The sequence below is a fragment of the Peromyscus californicus genome, unplaced genomic scaffold (genome assembly GCF_007827085.1).
Source record: "Peromyscus californicus insignis strain IS unplaced genomic scaffold, ASM782708v3 Scaffold_24__1_contigs__length_46423439, whole genome shotgun sequence".
In the NCBI taxonomy this organism is placed as follows: Eukaryota; Metazoa; Chordata; class Mammalia; order Rodentia; family Cricetidae; genus Peromyscus; species Peromyscus californicus.
Genome location: NW_026294535.1, coordinates 44800910 through 44815108, shown reverse-complemented (window position 1 = coordinate 44815108; position 14199 = coordinate 44800910). Strand labels below are relative to the sequence as shown.

At 48.1% G+C, this 14199-nt stretch overlaps 1 protein-coding gene and 1 long non-coding RNA gene across 3 annotated transcripts; one reads left to right on the top strand and one right to left on the bottom strand.

Moving 5' to 3' along the window:
* The first annotated feature begins 502 nt into the window (after window positions 1-502).
* On the top strand, window positions 503-9271 carry Pa2g4 (proliferation-associated 2G4). Its single transcript, XM_052753676.1, has 14 exons — window positions 503-1025; window positions 2949-3077; window positions 3353-3458; window positions 3549-3618; window positions 3812-3904; window positions 5878-5941; window positions 6158-6236; window positions 6535-6613; window positions 6695-6828; window positions 7349-7443; window positions 7550-7677; window positions 7809-7862; window positions 8018-8084; window positions 8911-9271. Exons 1-13 carry the CDS (start codon window positions 938-940, stop codon window positions 8081-8083), a joined length of 1185 nt encoding a protein of 394 aa, XP_052609636.1. The 5' UTR covers window positions 503-937; the 3' UTR covers window position 8084; window positions 8911-9271.
* LOC128119932 (uncharacterized) lies at window positions 1032-13523 on the bottom strand. 2 transcript variants are annotated; one of them, XR_008221731.1, is made up of 5 exons: window positions 13409-13523; window positions 7718-7824; window positions 3752-3930; window positions 2928-3001; window positions 1032-1728 (listed from the first exon to the last, which is right to left on the bottom strand). It is a non-coding gene; the product is annotated as an uncharacterized LOC128119932 (long non-coding RNA). The 2 variants fall into 2 exon arrangements; XR_008221730.1 differs by lacking the exon at window positions 1032-1728 and having other exon boundaries at window positions 2637-3001.
* Between the last annotated feature and the right edge of the window lie 676 nt (window positions 13524-14199).

Here is a 14199-nt window from a genome sequence, read left to right as displayed (position 1 = left end):
ACCAAGTGTAAACTAAAAAGCCAAAAAAGCACAAAGCTGTGTGTGTGTTCCTACACAGGTGGAATACAGAAAGCTTGAAATGATTCGGAACTCATTCTCTTGAGAGTGACCAAATACCTCCTGAACACTTGGCTCAGATGCAAACCTACCGTCGGTCAACAGCGCCATTTTACCCTAGTGCAGTAGGAAGTCTGGCCTCAGATCGGCAGGTCACGGTAAATGAATAATCTCTCAGGCTGTCGTTAGTGCCCGCTCCAGCGCCCTAAGTCTTCCACCTCCGCTCGGCCGCGTCCCGCCCTCCCAGCGGAGGAGGAGGAGGACTGGACTAGTCAGGCCGGTCACGCCTGCCTACCCGGGAGTCCAAGGCTACGCACGGGATAACCGCCCTAGGTGTACAAACACTGACCCGGGTCCTCCAGCTCCACCCTGCTCCACCCTGCCCAGCGGCCTCTCTACCCTTTTCTCCGCGTAGCTCCGCCCCGCCTCGCTTAGCCCGCCCCCCTCTGTTACGAGTCCTGGCTCCGCTCTCCGGTGAATGAGGTTTTTCCCGGAGAGACCACGCTTTCCCCAACGGCTCCGCCTTCCCGCCGGAGCCAAACCCTTCCCAGCGTGCCCGGCGATTCCGGCGTGCGCAGACCTGGGAGGGCAAGGCCCCAGGGCCTGGCGGAGGGGCGCGAGGAGCAGGCTGGGAATTGTAGTTCCCGCGCCCACAAGGGCGACTGGAGGCTGGCCGCCGGCCGGACTCATTGTCCCAGTGTGCCCTGCGCCTCAGCCCGCGCGCTCGCAGCTTCTCGCTCTCTCCGCCCGCCCTCCTGCTCCCTTGCTTGCTCGCGCTTTCCTCGCGGATCGAAGAGACTCTGCCTACAGCTTGTGGCTGGGAAGGGAGACGGAGGCCGCAGCTCAGGGAAAGTGAAGCTGCAGTAGTGGTGGTAGGAAGATGTCGGGCGAAGACGAGCAGCAGGAGCAAACTATCGCCGAGGACCTGGTCGTGACCAAGTATAAGATGGGGGGCGACATCGCCAACCGTGAGTGCGGCCTCGGGGGTCTCGGAATCGAGGCTGAGAGGGAGAGGTTTGGGGCTGTCTCCGGAGGGGCTGGAGCGGCTGGGTCTTGCGGAGTGAGCCACCGAGGGGCGCGTGCCGACGACCGGGGGCGACGTGGTGGGGAGATCTGGTGTCGCCTCGGGGACTGAGCAGCCATGCCTGGGCTGGAGAGTGTGGAGGTGCGGGCCGGCGACCGCGAGGAGCGCAGAGAGGGGCCCAGACATGCTCCGACCCTAGGCGGTTGGTAAGGAGGCAAGGCGCGCCGTCTTCTGCCCATCACCCTTCGGTCTGTCCGGATCTCTGCTTCCTCCGACTGGCAGCAGTGAGGCCACCTCGAAAAGGAAGCTCCCAGCTGTTGGCGACAGAAGCGCCCCTCGGGCAGTCGCGGGTCTTGACCCGTGGGAGCCAGGCTGGCACGTGTTGCCAGGTCCCTGTGCGGACGGCTGGCTCCCCACTTCCTCTACTACCGTGCTTTCCCACCACGTGCTTTGCTGAAAAGTCTTTACTTAAGGTCTTCCTGGCGGGGGCCCCCTTCTCCCCTGGCCTGGCTCGAGGGACCGTTGGAGGGCACGTCTGGAGCCTCTCACACAGCTCTGGAAGAGGTTAATGACTGCTGCCCCAGCCTGTGAAATGGCCTTTAATACTTGTTCTTAGAGGCTTGACAGTGTTCTGCTTAGACACACAGCTGGAAAGAGGCGGGGAGGAACACTGATTTTAGGATCCTCATAAGCATTTCTTACTCGAGCTTTGCTCTTCTTCAGCAGTTGTCTGCCACTCGGGCGGATAACTTTGTTTTCTCTTTCCCCCGAGACAGGGTTTCTGTGCAGCCCTCCCTGCCTGCCTGTCTTGGTACTCCTATAGACCAGGCTGGCCTCAGAGATCTGCATATCTCTGGTTCCCAAGTGCTGGGATTAAAGGCGTGTGTCACCACGCCCGACTCTTCTTTCCATTTTTAAAGGCGACTTCCGGAGATAGAAACTCTTAGGGCTTTAAAATGGTCTTGACAAAATAGAAGAAGGTATGCCTTTGGTTAAACCCGAGGTTTTTTTTTCAGGATTCCAAAGAATAACCAAAACACTGAAAGAAATCAAACCTAGAATTCCCGTGGGTCATAAAGAGGACATATACAAAATAATACTCCTATTTGGAGTGATGTTTTAGTATTTGATGTTATTGGTTTAAATCAGACAAACTTTCCATCCCTACAATTTACAGCTTTAGGCAATTGTGACTTAAGATGATCGTTTTGAAACTGATCACATGTTTAAACCTTGAGTCCCCTGAATCTTTGAGGCCTTAGATTAATTCCCCTGGGCTTATACACTTGTATATGGGGAAATGCATCTACATAAATTTTGATTACTAACACCTAATTAGAGTGTCCAGGAAAGAAGGTAACATTTAACAATGCTTCAACTTTGACTCAGCAATTCTATGTGTACCTTCCCATTGTCCCTGACGCCTATAAATTTCCCTGCTCTGCCTGTGCATACAGGGTATCTTGGGTACAGTTCCCTAATGTTCATGGTTTTGTATACCATAACATCTTTGGAAGGTGCAAGGCCTTCTGTCTAGGTGACAAATGGAGAGAAGTGAGCATTAACCTTTTATTTTAGGAAAGGAAGGTAGAAAGTAAGGCTGGGTATGGTGGTGCATTCTTTTAGTGCCAGCACTTGTGGGGAGACAAAGGCAGGCTGGTCTCTGAGTTTCAGGACAGCCAGGGGTATATCTCAAAACAAACAAACAAACAAACAAACGTTGATATTGAAGGGGGATAGGTTATACTAGGACACAGTTTCCGCCTAAGACAATGGCACTAGGGAGTATTATAAAAATGAATTCAACTTCAGGTCCAATTAGATGATTAAATGCATGCAGGCTGACCTGATGGGATTCTGTCCCCAGGGGTACTTCGATCTTTGGTGGAAGCTTCCAGCTCAGGTGTGTCAGTGCTGAGCCTGTGCGAGAAAGGTGATGCCATGATTATGGAAGAGACAGGGAAAATCTTCAAGAAAGAAAAGGAAATGAAGAAAGGTAAAGGGGAAAGAATTCCCTTCTTAATTTCTCCCATTTGACCCCATCATCCAGTGGTCTGTAACTCAGTCAGTTACCCCCCTGTAACTCCACCCATCCCTGGTTAAGATGTTTGGAAATGTGGAGTAGCAAACGGGATGGGTATAGTTTCCTTCCCAATCTAAACTGAGTAAGTTTAAGCAAGCCCCTAAAATAAAAATCCCTTCCCTTTTCTAAAGGGCAACAAGTGTTCCCGAGACAGAGCAAGGCAGTAAGGTTGATGATTCTTTTTGCAGGTATTGCCTTTCCTACCAGCATTTCGGTAAATAACTGTGTGTGCCACTTCTCTCCTTTGAAGAGTGACCAGGACTATATACTCAAGGAAGGTGACTTGGTAAAAATGTAAGGTTAAGCCATTCTAGAGTAGTTGTCATTTTCCTACACATTGACACAATGTTGGCTCCTAATGCAGTATTCTGTTTTGCCTTTTAGTGACCTTGGGGTCCATGTGGATGGCTTCATTGCTAATGTGGCTCACACTTTTGTAATTGGTGTAGCTCAGGTAGGTAGCATTCTTTTCGACTTTGTTCAGTCTTGGTAGGGGGATGTACTGCCATTTATTATTTTTTTTAATCTCCACTCTGTAGTACCACATAGTTTTAGGATATCTAGAGAACCTCATGTAACTGGCTGACCTTGCGTAGAAACACACATTAGTGAGCTTTCAGGATGATGCTGGTTATATTTCTCCACAGGGGACCCACGTAACAGGTCGGAAAGCAGATGTCATTAAGGCAGCTCATCTTTGTGCCGAAGCCGCCTTACGACTGGTCAAGCCTGGAAACCAGGTGAGGTTCTTCTTCCAGTTGCAAAGCTTGACAGAAGCAAAGGTAAAGATGAATCAGGCCTCACCTAGGAACAGCAATAAACTGAGATCTACCACAGTTCATTTGAGGACAATGTAATTTCTTACTATGGAGCCTATAAAGGCCATTTTTAGATTTTTTTTTGTTTTTTTTTTTTTTTTTTTTTGGTTTTTCGAGACAGGGTTTCTCTGTGTAGCTTTGCGCCTTTCCTGGAACTCACTTGGTAGCCCAGGCTGGCCTCGAACTCACAGAGATCCGCCTGGCTCTGCCTCCCTAGTGCTGGGATTAAAGGCGTGCGCCACCACCGCCCGGCAGATTTTTTTTTTTTGTATGTGCACTTTAACCCCAAAATATTTGAGGTAGGTAACTAACAATGAAACAAGGTGGTTTTTTGTTTGTTTGTTTTTTTTGAAACAAGTTTTTTAAGACTGCATAAAAAGGATACCAAAAGTGCAGGCGAATTCATGCCTAAGAGACCAAACTCAGGAAGTCTAGAGCCGGTAGAGTTCTTATAGCTAACGTTAAGCATGTTAGATTGTCAGTGAACATTATCTCTGAAGTTTTAAGTTTTCAGAGAACCGCTCAAAACTTAAAGACATTGTCTTTTTTTCCTTTTTTGTGCTCTTGTTCCTCACACCTGTACTCAGTTTATATTTCATCCTCATGGTTACTGCTTGCATACTTTGTCCTTAAAAGTCTGCCCTTGTTTCCTTATGATGACATTGACTTCAGAGTTTGCTATTACTTTTATACACTTGTTATTTTTATTGGTTTTTTTGCATGATGGTTAGTCTGTAGCTGTGGAATCATGCAGTCTATGTACTAACTTTTTAAGTCATCTTTTTCCCCCCTGGTGTCACTGATTCCAACTTCCTCCCCCGAGATTACAGGTGTATGCCACCACACCTGGTCAAGAGTAGTCTTGAGCGGGCGGTGGTGGCGCATGCCTTTAATCCCAGCACTTGGGAGGCAGAGCCAGGCGGATCTCTGAGTTTGAGGCCAGCCTGGTCTACAGAGCGAGATCCAGAAAAGGCGCAAAGCTGCACAGAGAAACCCTGTCTTGGAAAAAAAATTAAAAATAAGCTTTATTGTTTCTGTTGTTTGTTCTCCATTGGGTAGAATGCTAAGGAATAAACTCTAGACTTGAATTGGAAAATGGGGGTTTGGGGCAAGGTTTCTCTACTGAATACTTGGTCAGCCTTGGAGGACAAAGCAGTTAACTTTTTTTTTTTGAGCGTGTTTCCTTGTCTTCTGGATTGGGATATAGATCTGCTCTGTTCTTTAAGAACTGTTGTCTACTTGGATCATCTTTTTTTTTTTTAAGATTTATTTATTATGTATACAGTGTTCTGTCTGCATGTATTCCTGAATGCTAGAAGAGGGCCTCAGATCTCATTACAGATGGTTGTGAGCCACCATGTGGTTGCTGGGAATTGAACTGGGACCTCTGGAAGAGCAGCCAGTGCTCTTAACCTGAGCCATCTCTCTAGCCCCAACTTGGATCATCTTTATGAGAGCAATTTTTTGTTTGTTTTTATTTTGAGACAGGGTTTCTCTGTATAGCCCTGACTGACCTGGAATTCATTCTGTAGACCAAGCTGGCTTGAGAGACATGTGGCACCATAGCCAGGCTGCATTTTTTTTTTTTTTTTTTTTTTTTTTTTGGTTTTTCGAGACAGGGTTTCTCTGTGTAGCTTTGCGCCTTTCCTGGAACTCGCTTTGGAGACCAGGCTGGCCTCGAACTCACAGAGATCCGCCTGGCTCTGCCTCCCGAGTGCTGGGATTAAAGGCGTGCGCCACCACCGCCCGGCCTAGGCTGCATTTTTTAAATAAATGTTTTAGTTTATAGGAATGATAAGATTGTGAATGAGAATCACTGGCACTTGATGAGGGGATGTTGAGAATAAGTTGGAAAATACAGATATCTCACCTTTTGTTCACTCTTGTACTTCTAGAACACACAAGTGACAGAAGCCTGGAACAAAGTTGCTCACTCATTTAATTGCACGCCAATAGAAGGTGAGATCTCAGATAATGGGGTTAAAGGTCTGACCATGAGTGGTGTGGTAGAATTAAGGATCCCTCCTGGCTCTGGCTTTGTCTAAGGCAGAAACTTCTCTATGCCGTTTCCATAGCCAGGCAGGCATAATTGCACCATCAACTCCTTACCTGAGTGGATCTGGAAGCTGTTAGGGGGCTGTACAGCTGGTACCATGGGCTTTATCCTGTCTACAGGTATGCTCTCACACCAACTGAAGCAGCATGTGATCGATGGAGAGAAAACCATTATCCAGAATCCTACAGACCAGCAGAAGTGGGTGCCACCCCGTTCTTTGCCTTTTACCATACTGCACTAGCTGTCAGATTTTAAATATGAGTGCAGGTACCCTTAGAAGCCAGAGGCATCAATCCCCTGGGAGCTAGAGCTGGAGGCAGTGGTAAGCCCACCTGGTTTGGGTGCTGAGAACTGAACTCAGGTCCTCTAAGGAGCAGTATGTGCTCTTAATTAATGAAGCATCTTTCTTTTGGGGAGTTGTTAGCCCTGGTGCTGAGAGCACAGGCTTGCACCCTTAGGTCTGGCTTACTCTTAGGGTTCCCTCCATTCCTTTTAGGAAGGACCATGAAAAGGCTGAATTTGAGGTACATGAAGTTTATGCTGTGGATGTCCTCGTGAGCTCAGGAGAAGGCAAGGTAAAAATTTGATAATTAGCCAAAGGGGTGACTTGAAGGTGTGCTCACCAGACCATATTTGACCTGACTCAACTCTCTTAGGCCAAAGATGCAGGACAGAGAACCACCATTTACAAGCGCGACCCCTCTAAACAATACGGCCTGAAAATGAAAACTTCACGTGCCTTTTTCAGTGAGGTGGAGAGACGTTTTGATGCCATGCCGTTTACTTTAAGGTACTGCATAGAGCAACAGGACTGGAACCAGTCTGACTCAGTGTGTGCACCCAGAAGCATCCTCCCTCCCTCCCTCCCTCCTGCCCAGACTTGTAGCTCCTGCCTGAATGCACGTCCTCTTCTGCCCATCTCCTTGTTGAATACAGTACAGAAGAGCAACCCCAAACACGGTTTCTGTGTGAGGGTAGAAGTGGTTTAAACACGCGTAGCTGAGTATGGTGGCACATACTCGTGGTTCCGCAGTGGAGGCTGAGGCAGGAAGCAGAGTTTAAGTTAGCCTGAGCTACATTGAGCAAGAACCTGTCTTCAACAACAGGCCCAGTTGCCTGTGCAAGACTGCAAGCCTAAGTTCCACCCCTGACACCCACCTACCAGCTTCAGAAAGTCGTCCTCTGGCCTGCACCCCAGCCCTGCACCCCAGCCCTGCCCCCAGCCCCATCACACCTGCAGTCACACTAATAAAACAAGTGTTGATGACCTGGGGGTTGTTAAGGAGATCTGAATCTGTCTCTCTTCCCAGAGCATTTGAAGATGAGAAGAAGGCTCGAATGGGTGTGGTAGAGTGTGCCAAACATGAGTTACTACAACCATTTAATGTTCTCTATGAGAAGGAGGGTGAGTCCTAAGAAGGGTTTCATTTTAGAGCCCCCCGTTACACGCTTCCCTCCCTTTAACTTCAGAAAAGAACTAAGTGTAGCTGGGATTTCTTGTTTTCCCATAGGTGAATTTGTTGCCCAGTTTAAATTTACAGTCCTCCTCATGCCCAATGGCCCCATGAGGATAACCAGTGGTCCCTTTGAGCCTGAACTCTACAAGTCTGAGATGGAAGTCCAGGATGCAGAGCTAAAGGTTAGTGTTGAATGGAAAATGGGGAACATGGGGCACTTACCTATGGAAAGTCCTGAAAAGAATTGCCAGAGTAGGTGGGGCATTTCGTCTGTCTCACATTTCTCAGGGTTTGCCTTCCTCCTGTCTTCCAGGCTCTTCTCCAGAGTTCTGCAAGTCGAAAAACCCAGAAAAAGAAGAAAAAGAAGGTGTGTAATGATCTTCTGGTGGGAGACCTTTTCTGATAATGGTGGGGTATGAGCTCGCCCTTCTCTGCCTCAAGCTACTTGGGAGTTGGTGCCAAAGGAGTTAGGAATTGATGTCTTTTTCTTTGTTTCTTTCTTTGTTTATTTTTGGAATGTAGGCCTCCAAGACTGCAGAAAATGCTACCAGTGGAGAAACACTAGAAGAGAATGAAGCTGGGGACTGAGGTGGGTCCCGTACCCCAGCTCGTCACTCCTGCCTCCCCCTTCCCACCGCACCCCAGGCTCTGAAGTGCAGTTGTCTTCTCCACCCGAGCCACCAGCAGAGCGGGGTCTTCTGCCCTCATCCCAGCCCCCCACCCACTCACTCACCCACTCTTTCCAACGAAAAGCCAGCTCCAACTGACTCTGGTCTTGGGAGGCCAGGCTTCCCGAAAGCCACTGAAGACTACTTTCAGTAGAAAAAGAAATTGAATAATAAAATCAGGAGTCAAAATCCATCGTCTTCAAGCCCCTCTTTCTGGCCTTTTCTACTCTGCTTGGTCAAGGTTTGTGGCCCTACAACAGAACCAAGGGGCTAAATTAGCCACCACCACTAAAACCTCAGCTCAAGTTTATGTCACCAATGTCCTTTTCTGTTTCCCACTGTCACCGAGTATTCAATCTGCCTTCAAGGAGGAAGACTGGTATTTTTTATTCACCTGTGGCAGATTCCTCATGATGTATCTATCTGGTTAGGCCCTTCCCATTTTTGATGCTGAAGTCTCTGATAAGAAGAGATTCTTATCATCTATCAAATGGATTCTCATTTGTAAACCTTTGTAGTCATCTTTGTCCTGCAGAGTCCCTGCATCTGCCCATTTTCATAATTGTACAGCAGTAATTATGCCCAACCACGGTTTTTGTTGGTTTTATGTGTCCACGTCCCGCCCCCCCCAACCTCTGGAACCAGTAGGTTTTTCCTCATGTTCCATCTTTGAACCTACATTGAAAATCCCAATGGGTTTTTTGTTGTTCACCATTTGATTTTTTTTTTTTTTTTGGTTTGAGACAGGGTCTCACTGTGTAGCTCTGGCTGTCCTGGAACTCACTCTGTAGACCAGGCTGGCCTCAGAGACCCGCCTGCCTCTGCTTCATGAGTGCTGGAACCAAAGGCGTGCGCCACCACGCCCAGCTTCCTGTTTGAAATATTTTGAGTTCCCTCCCATGAAAGAAAACCCAGGAAGCAGAGGAGTAGACTGAAGAGAAGTGACTTTCAGAAGCTGTGGACTTGATGACTTTCTGGGGGTTTGTAAAGAAAGGTTACAAGTTGTACCTCTGGCATGATGTCCCAGGGAACCAAGGCTCCCATTAACTGAAGAGGTTTCTGAAATGACATGGCATTAAAATAAATTTGGATTTGCTCATAATGTTAATGCGTTTATTCTCTTTTTTTTTTTTTTGTCATTGTGGTGGTGGTGGGAATGGAACAATTTCTCTGTGTGGCTCTGGCTGTTGGAAAACTGCAGACCAGGCTGGCCTTTCTGCTTCTGCCCCTTGGGAGGACTGAATGTGTGCACCACCACTGTCCAGCTGATCTACCTCTTAACAAGCTTTTCCTGTTGCTTACAGAGGTTGGAAGACTGTCACTCAAGGAAGTGATGATCAACTGAAGGACTATCCAGTTAGGAAGTAACACCTTGTATCTGTTTTTAGAAGTTTTCTCTGTAGCCCTGGCTGTACTGGAACTCTTGTGTAGACCAGGCTGACTTTGAACTTTCAGATCCTTCTGCCTCTGACTGCCTCCCAAGTGCTAGGATTAAAGGCGTGTGCCACCTAACTGGTTTTGTAATCCCAAAATGACTACTTAATCTGGAACTTTGGTAAAGTATGCAAGCGTTGTTAAGACTGCAAAGGCAATGTGTGGTAAGTTTGCCGTAGTTCCTAAATGCTGGGATTACGGTATATGTCAACTACACCTCTGTGTGTGTGTGTGTGTGTGTGTGTGTGTGTGTGTGTGTGTGTGTGTGTGTGTGTGTGTGAGCGCGCATGCTAGGCAAGCACTCTACCAACTGAACTACATCCTGAGTCGTTCAAATTGTCTGTTAGACAAGTCTTCAGTGCCGAGTTGTGATGGTCTTGAGTAATGTTACTATATATGAACCACTGCTGAGCTATGAATACTTGAGCAAAAGCTGAAGGATGACTACACACATCCTCTGTTACAGAGTAGTGTATGTTTGGTTTGGTTTTCCTGCGCTCTTTCTATGAGTAATCCTCCTTCCTCAGCCTCTAGTGCTGGTGTTCAGTGTGCCCCCACACCTGCTTATTGAGAGAGACTGTAGAGGGACAGGATAATGAGTCCTACTCAATTTTTCTGCAAACTTAAAACCACTGAAAGTAAACTAAACATTAGCCAGATTCCCTCAGAGTTCATATAAACTGGTAATACAGATTTGTAAAATGTTCTTTTTTCTTATTTTGAGACATTAGCTCAGCTGTCAAATTCCATTAGGGTTTTTATTTGCATTTTTGAAACATTCAGTCAAGCTGGAGTTGTAGGTCGGTGAATAGTGCTTAGTTAATTTAGCAAGATCCTATCTCAAAATGTGAAGGGCTGCTGGGTGGCGTTAGCACACACCTGTAATCACAGCCCTCGGGAGGCAGAGGCAGGTGGATCTCTGTGAGTTTGAGGCCAGCCTGGTCTACAGAGTGAGATCCAGGATAGGCACCAAAACTACACAGAGAGACCCTGTCTTAACCCCCCCGCCAAAAAAAAAGTGAAGGGCTAAACTGGGTTTAAACTAATGCCTTACCAGTATTCCCAGCACCCTGGAGGCAAAGGCAGGCAAGTCCTTAAGTTCTAGGACTGACAGGGCCTATATGTTGAAAGGTGTCTGAAAAAGGAAACTGGAAGGGTTAAAATTGGGAATGGCTCAGTTAATGGTTAAATCCCAGCAGTTTGTCTTCTGACTTTTTTGTTTTGTTTTTGAGAAAGGGTCTCTTAGGGGTTGGGGATTTAGCTTAGTAGTAGAGAGATTGCCTAGCAAGCGCAAGGCCCTGGATTCGGTCCTCAGCTGGCGGGGGTTGGGGGTGGAGGGGGTGTTTAAGAGAGAGAAAGGGTCTCTTTATGGAACTCACTATGTAGATAGATTCAGATGGCTTCAAACTCAGAGATCCACCGTGGACACAATGAGGAAATGTTAAGGAAACCACTGGAAAGGAAGGATTATAATCGATATGCCAGATATGGTTTTACATGCTTTTTTTTTTTTCTTCGAGACAGGGTTTCTCTGTGTAGTTTTGGTGTTTATCCTGGATCTCTTTCTGTAGCCCAGGCTGGCCTCGAACTCACAGAGGTCTGCCTGGCTCTGCCTCCCGAGTGCTGGGATTAAAGGTGTGTGCCACCACCGCCCGTCTAACACACAGGGTCTTAAGTAGCACAGGCAAGCCTGGAACTCACTGGCTTCAAATTCATCTCCTTGCCATTGTCTCCTGGGTGATGAGGTTAAAGGTGTGTGCCACCGTATCCTGGTAGCCAAACATCATAGGAACTGCTTTTTAGTAATTCAGGTAGTTATCACCCGACAATAAAGACTAGGAAGCTGTGTGTTTGTTGTTTTGAGACAGGGTTTCTCTATGCAGTCATGGATGTTCTGGAACTCACTCTGTAGACCAAACTGGCCTCAAACTCAGAGAGATCTACCTGTCTTTGCCTCCTTGAGTGCTGGGATCAAAGGTGTGCACCACCACTGCCCAGCTGGGAAGAGTATCTTCCAGATCTAATCTGGGTCTGTTTCTGCTGGAATCTTATATAAGGACATGGAGGGAGGAAGCTTTTGCTCTTTGACAGCATGTCGGTGCCTGCTAGCAAGCCCATTCCTAGACTAGCATTAGAGCCTACTTCTTCAAGGCTCCAGCCTAAACTGAAGAGCATCTGAGACATCCAGCCTTGTGGACTGAGCAACCACTGGATTCTTCGACTTTCTATTCACAGCCAGCCAGAGTTCTACTAGCCAGACTGTGGCCTGTAAATCATTCTAATAAACTCCCTTTCTATATAGAGAGATATTCTATAAATTGTTACCCTTGAGAACTCTAATACATTACCCTAAAAGGGGAGTTAAAGGGCTCCTAGCTTAACGTAAGAGTTGTAGGCCAGGGGTGGTGGTGCACACTTTTAATCCCAGCACTTGGGAGGCAGAGGCAGGTGGATCTCTGTGAGTTCAAAGTCAGCCTGGATTACACAGTGAATTCCTGTCTCGAAAAACCAAGAGTTCTAAGCCCATGAGACCCTCTCAAAGCAGTGACAAGTGACAGGTGTGGTCCAAAGGACCTGAGTTCATTCCCAGCACCCATGCTGGACATCTCACAACAGCTTGTGGAGACAGCTTCGGGGATCCAAATACCCTCTTCTAGCCTCAGCTGACACCTGCACACCCCTGCTACGCAAACACAGAATAACAAATCAAAAAAAAAAAAATTTCCTAGGTATAGTGGCTTAAAACCAAAGTACCATGATTATGTCTCTTTGTAGTATAAAAGCTTTCTCAACTTGCCATTTTATACCTTCCCATTTCTAATTTTTGTTTGTTTGTTTTGTTTTTCAAGACAGGATTGTTTTGTGTAGCCATGGCTGTCCTGGAATTCACTCTGTAGACCAGGCTAGCCTTGAACTAAGAGGTCGGCCTGCCTTTGCCTCCAGAGTGCTGGGATTAAAGGCCTGTGCTACCTCTACTCGGCTGTTTCTAAAATCTTAAATCTTTAGAATTTCGGAGATCAACTATTTCCACAGCAGTTTAACTGGGGGAGGGTTCTATGTGTGTGTGTTTGTGTGTGGGTTTGTCAAACCAAAAATGAAATTAGGGGCCGGGCGGTGGTGGCGCACGCCTTTAATCCCAGCACTCGGGAGGGAGGCAGAGACAGGCGGATCTCTGTGAGTTCGAGGCCGGCCTCGGCTACCAAGTGAGTTTCAGGAAAGGCGCAAAGCTACACAGAGAAACCCTGTCTCAAAAAACCAAAAAAAAAAAAAAAAAAAAGAAATTAGGAATTATTTATTTAATTATTTACTTTATTATTTATGTATGTATTTATTTAGGCAGGGCCTAACTATGTAGACCAGGTCTCTACTCAGACACCTGCCTGCCTCCCTATCTGCCTCCCAAGGGTCCCAAGAGTTGGTATTAAAGGCGAGCACCATGTATTTATTTAGGCAGGACCTCACTAATGTAGACCAGGCTGGTCTCTAACTCAGAGAGCTCTCCCTGCCTCTGCATCTGCCTCCCACGGATCCCAAGAGTTGGTATTAAAGGCGTGCACCAACATGTCAGGCGAAAACCAGTAATTTTGTTCTGTTTTGTTTTGTTTTTCGAGACAGGGTTTCCCTGTGTAGTTTTGGTTCCTGTCCTGGATCTCACTCTGTAGACCAGGCTGGCCTCGAACTCACAGAGATCCACCTGGCTCTGCCTCCGGAGTGCTGGGAGCAAAGGCGTGCGCCACCACCGCCCGGCGAAAACCAGTAAACTCGTATTACACGCCACACCTATTCATAGTAAAATGGAGGAGGTATTTACCAAGAAACTGCAACTCCCAAGAAGCAACGAGGGAGAAGACGGAAGTTATTTTTTTCCATCTACTTTTTTCAGTCCCATGGTGGAAACAGGTGCTGGTGCTGAAATAATACCATGTCCTTAAAATAAATCTTAGAGGAGGCGGGGCTTAACAACTCGCCCTCAAAATATTTTGTTTCCTCGGGTAAGGCACCCGGAAGTCAGTTACTCGCTCCACTAGCCCCGCCCCTAGGGGGAGCGAGGGGGTGTCACCGGAAGTGACGACACGAGCAGCCATTAAATAGCAGTAGGCCGCACTCCGCGGTCTCTCGGCCTTAGCGCCATCTTCCTGGGTGAGTCTCCCCGGCGGCGGCGTCTGGGCTTTTGAGTCCCATCCGTGGACATCTGACGTCTGCGTCGACCATCACCGCAGCAGACTAACTGTCCCTTGTCTCTCTCTGCCCTAGGGACCCCTGCGCCATGAGAGCGAAGGTGAGCGCTTCCCCGGTGTCGAGCTGCGGCGGCGGGCGGAGATGCGGGCAGCGGTCTCCGCCGTGGCGCCTCGCTCGGCTTCCAAAGGGGCCCCAGTGATGCTGGGTGGGCGAGGCGGGCCGCGGCGCCCTGGAGGCCTGGGTCGGGAAGGGCGGGAGCCCGGGGGTTGGAGCCCTACGAGGCGCCGGGGTCCGGACGCGGCCGGTGTCGCTGCCAGCTCCCGGGTCCTTTGTGCACCGCTTCCCCCGCGGAGTGCCGTGACCCGTGTCTGAGCCTGTTGCTAACGTCCTTTTCCTCTTTCCCTCCCGTGATGGGGTTTTCAG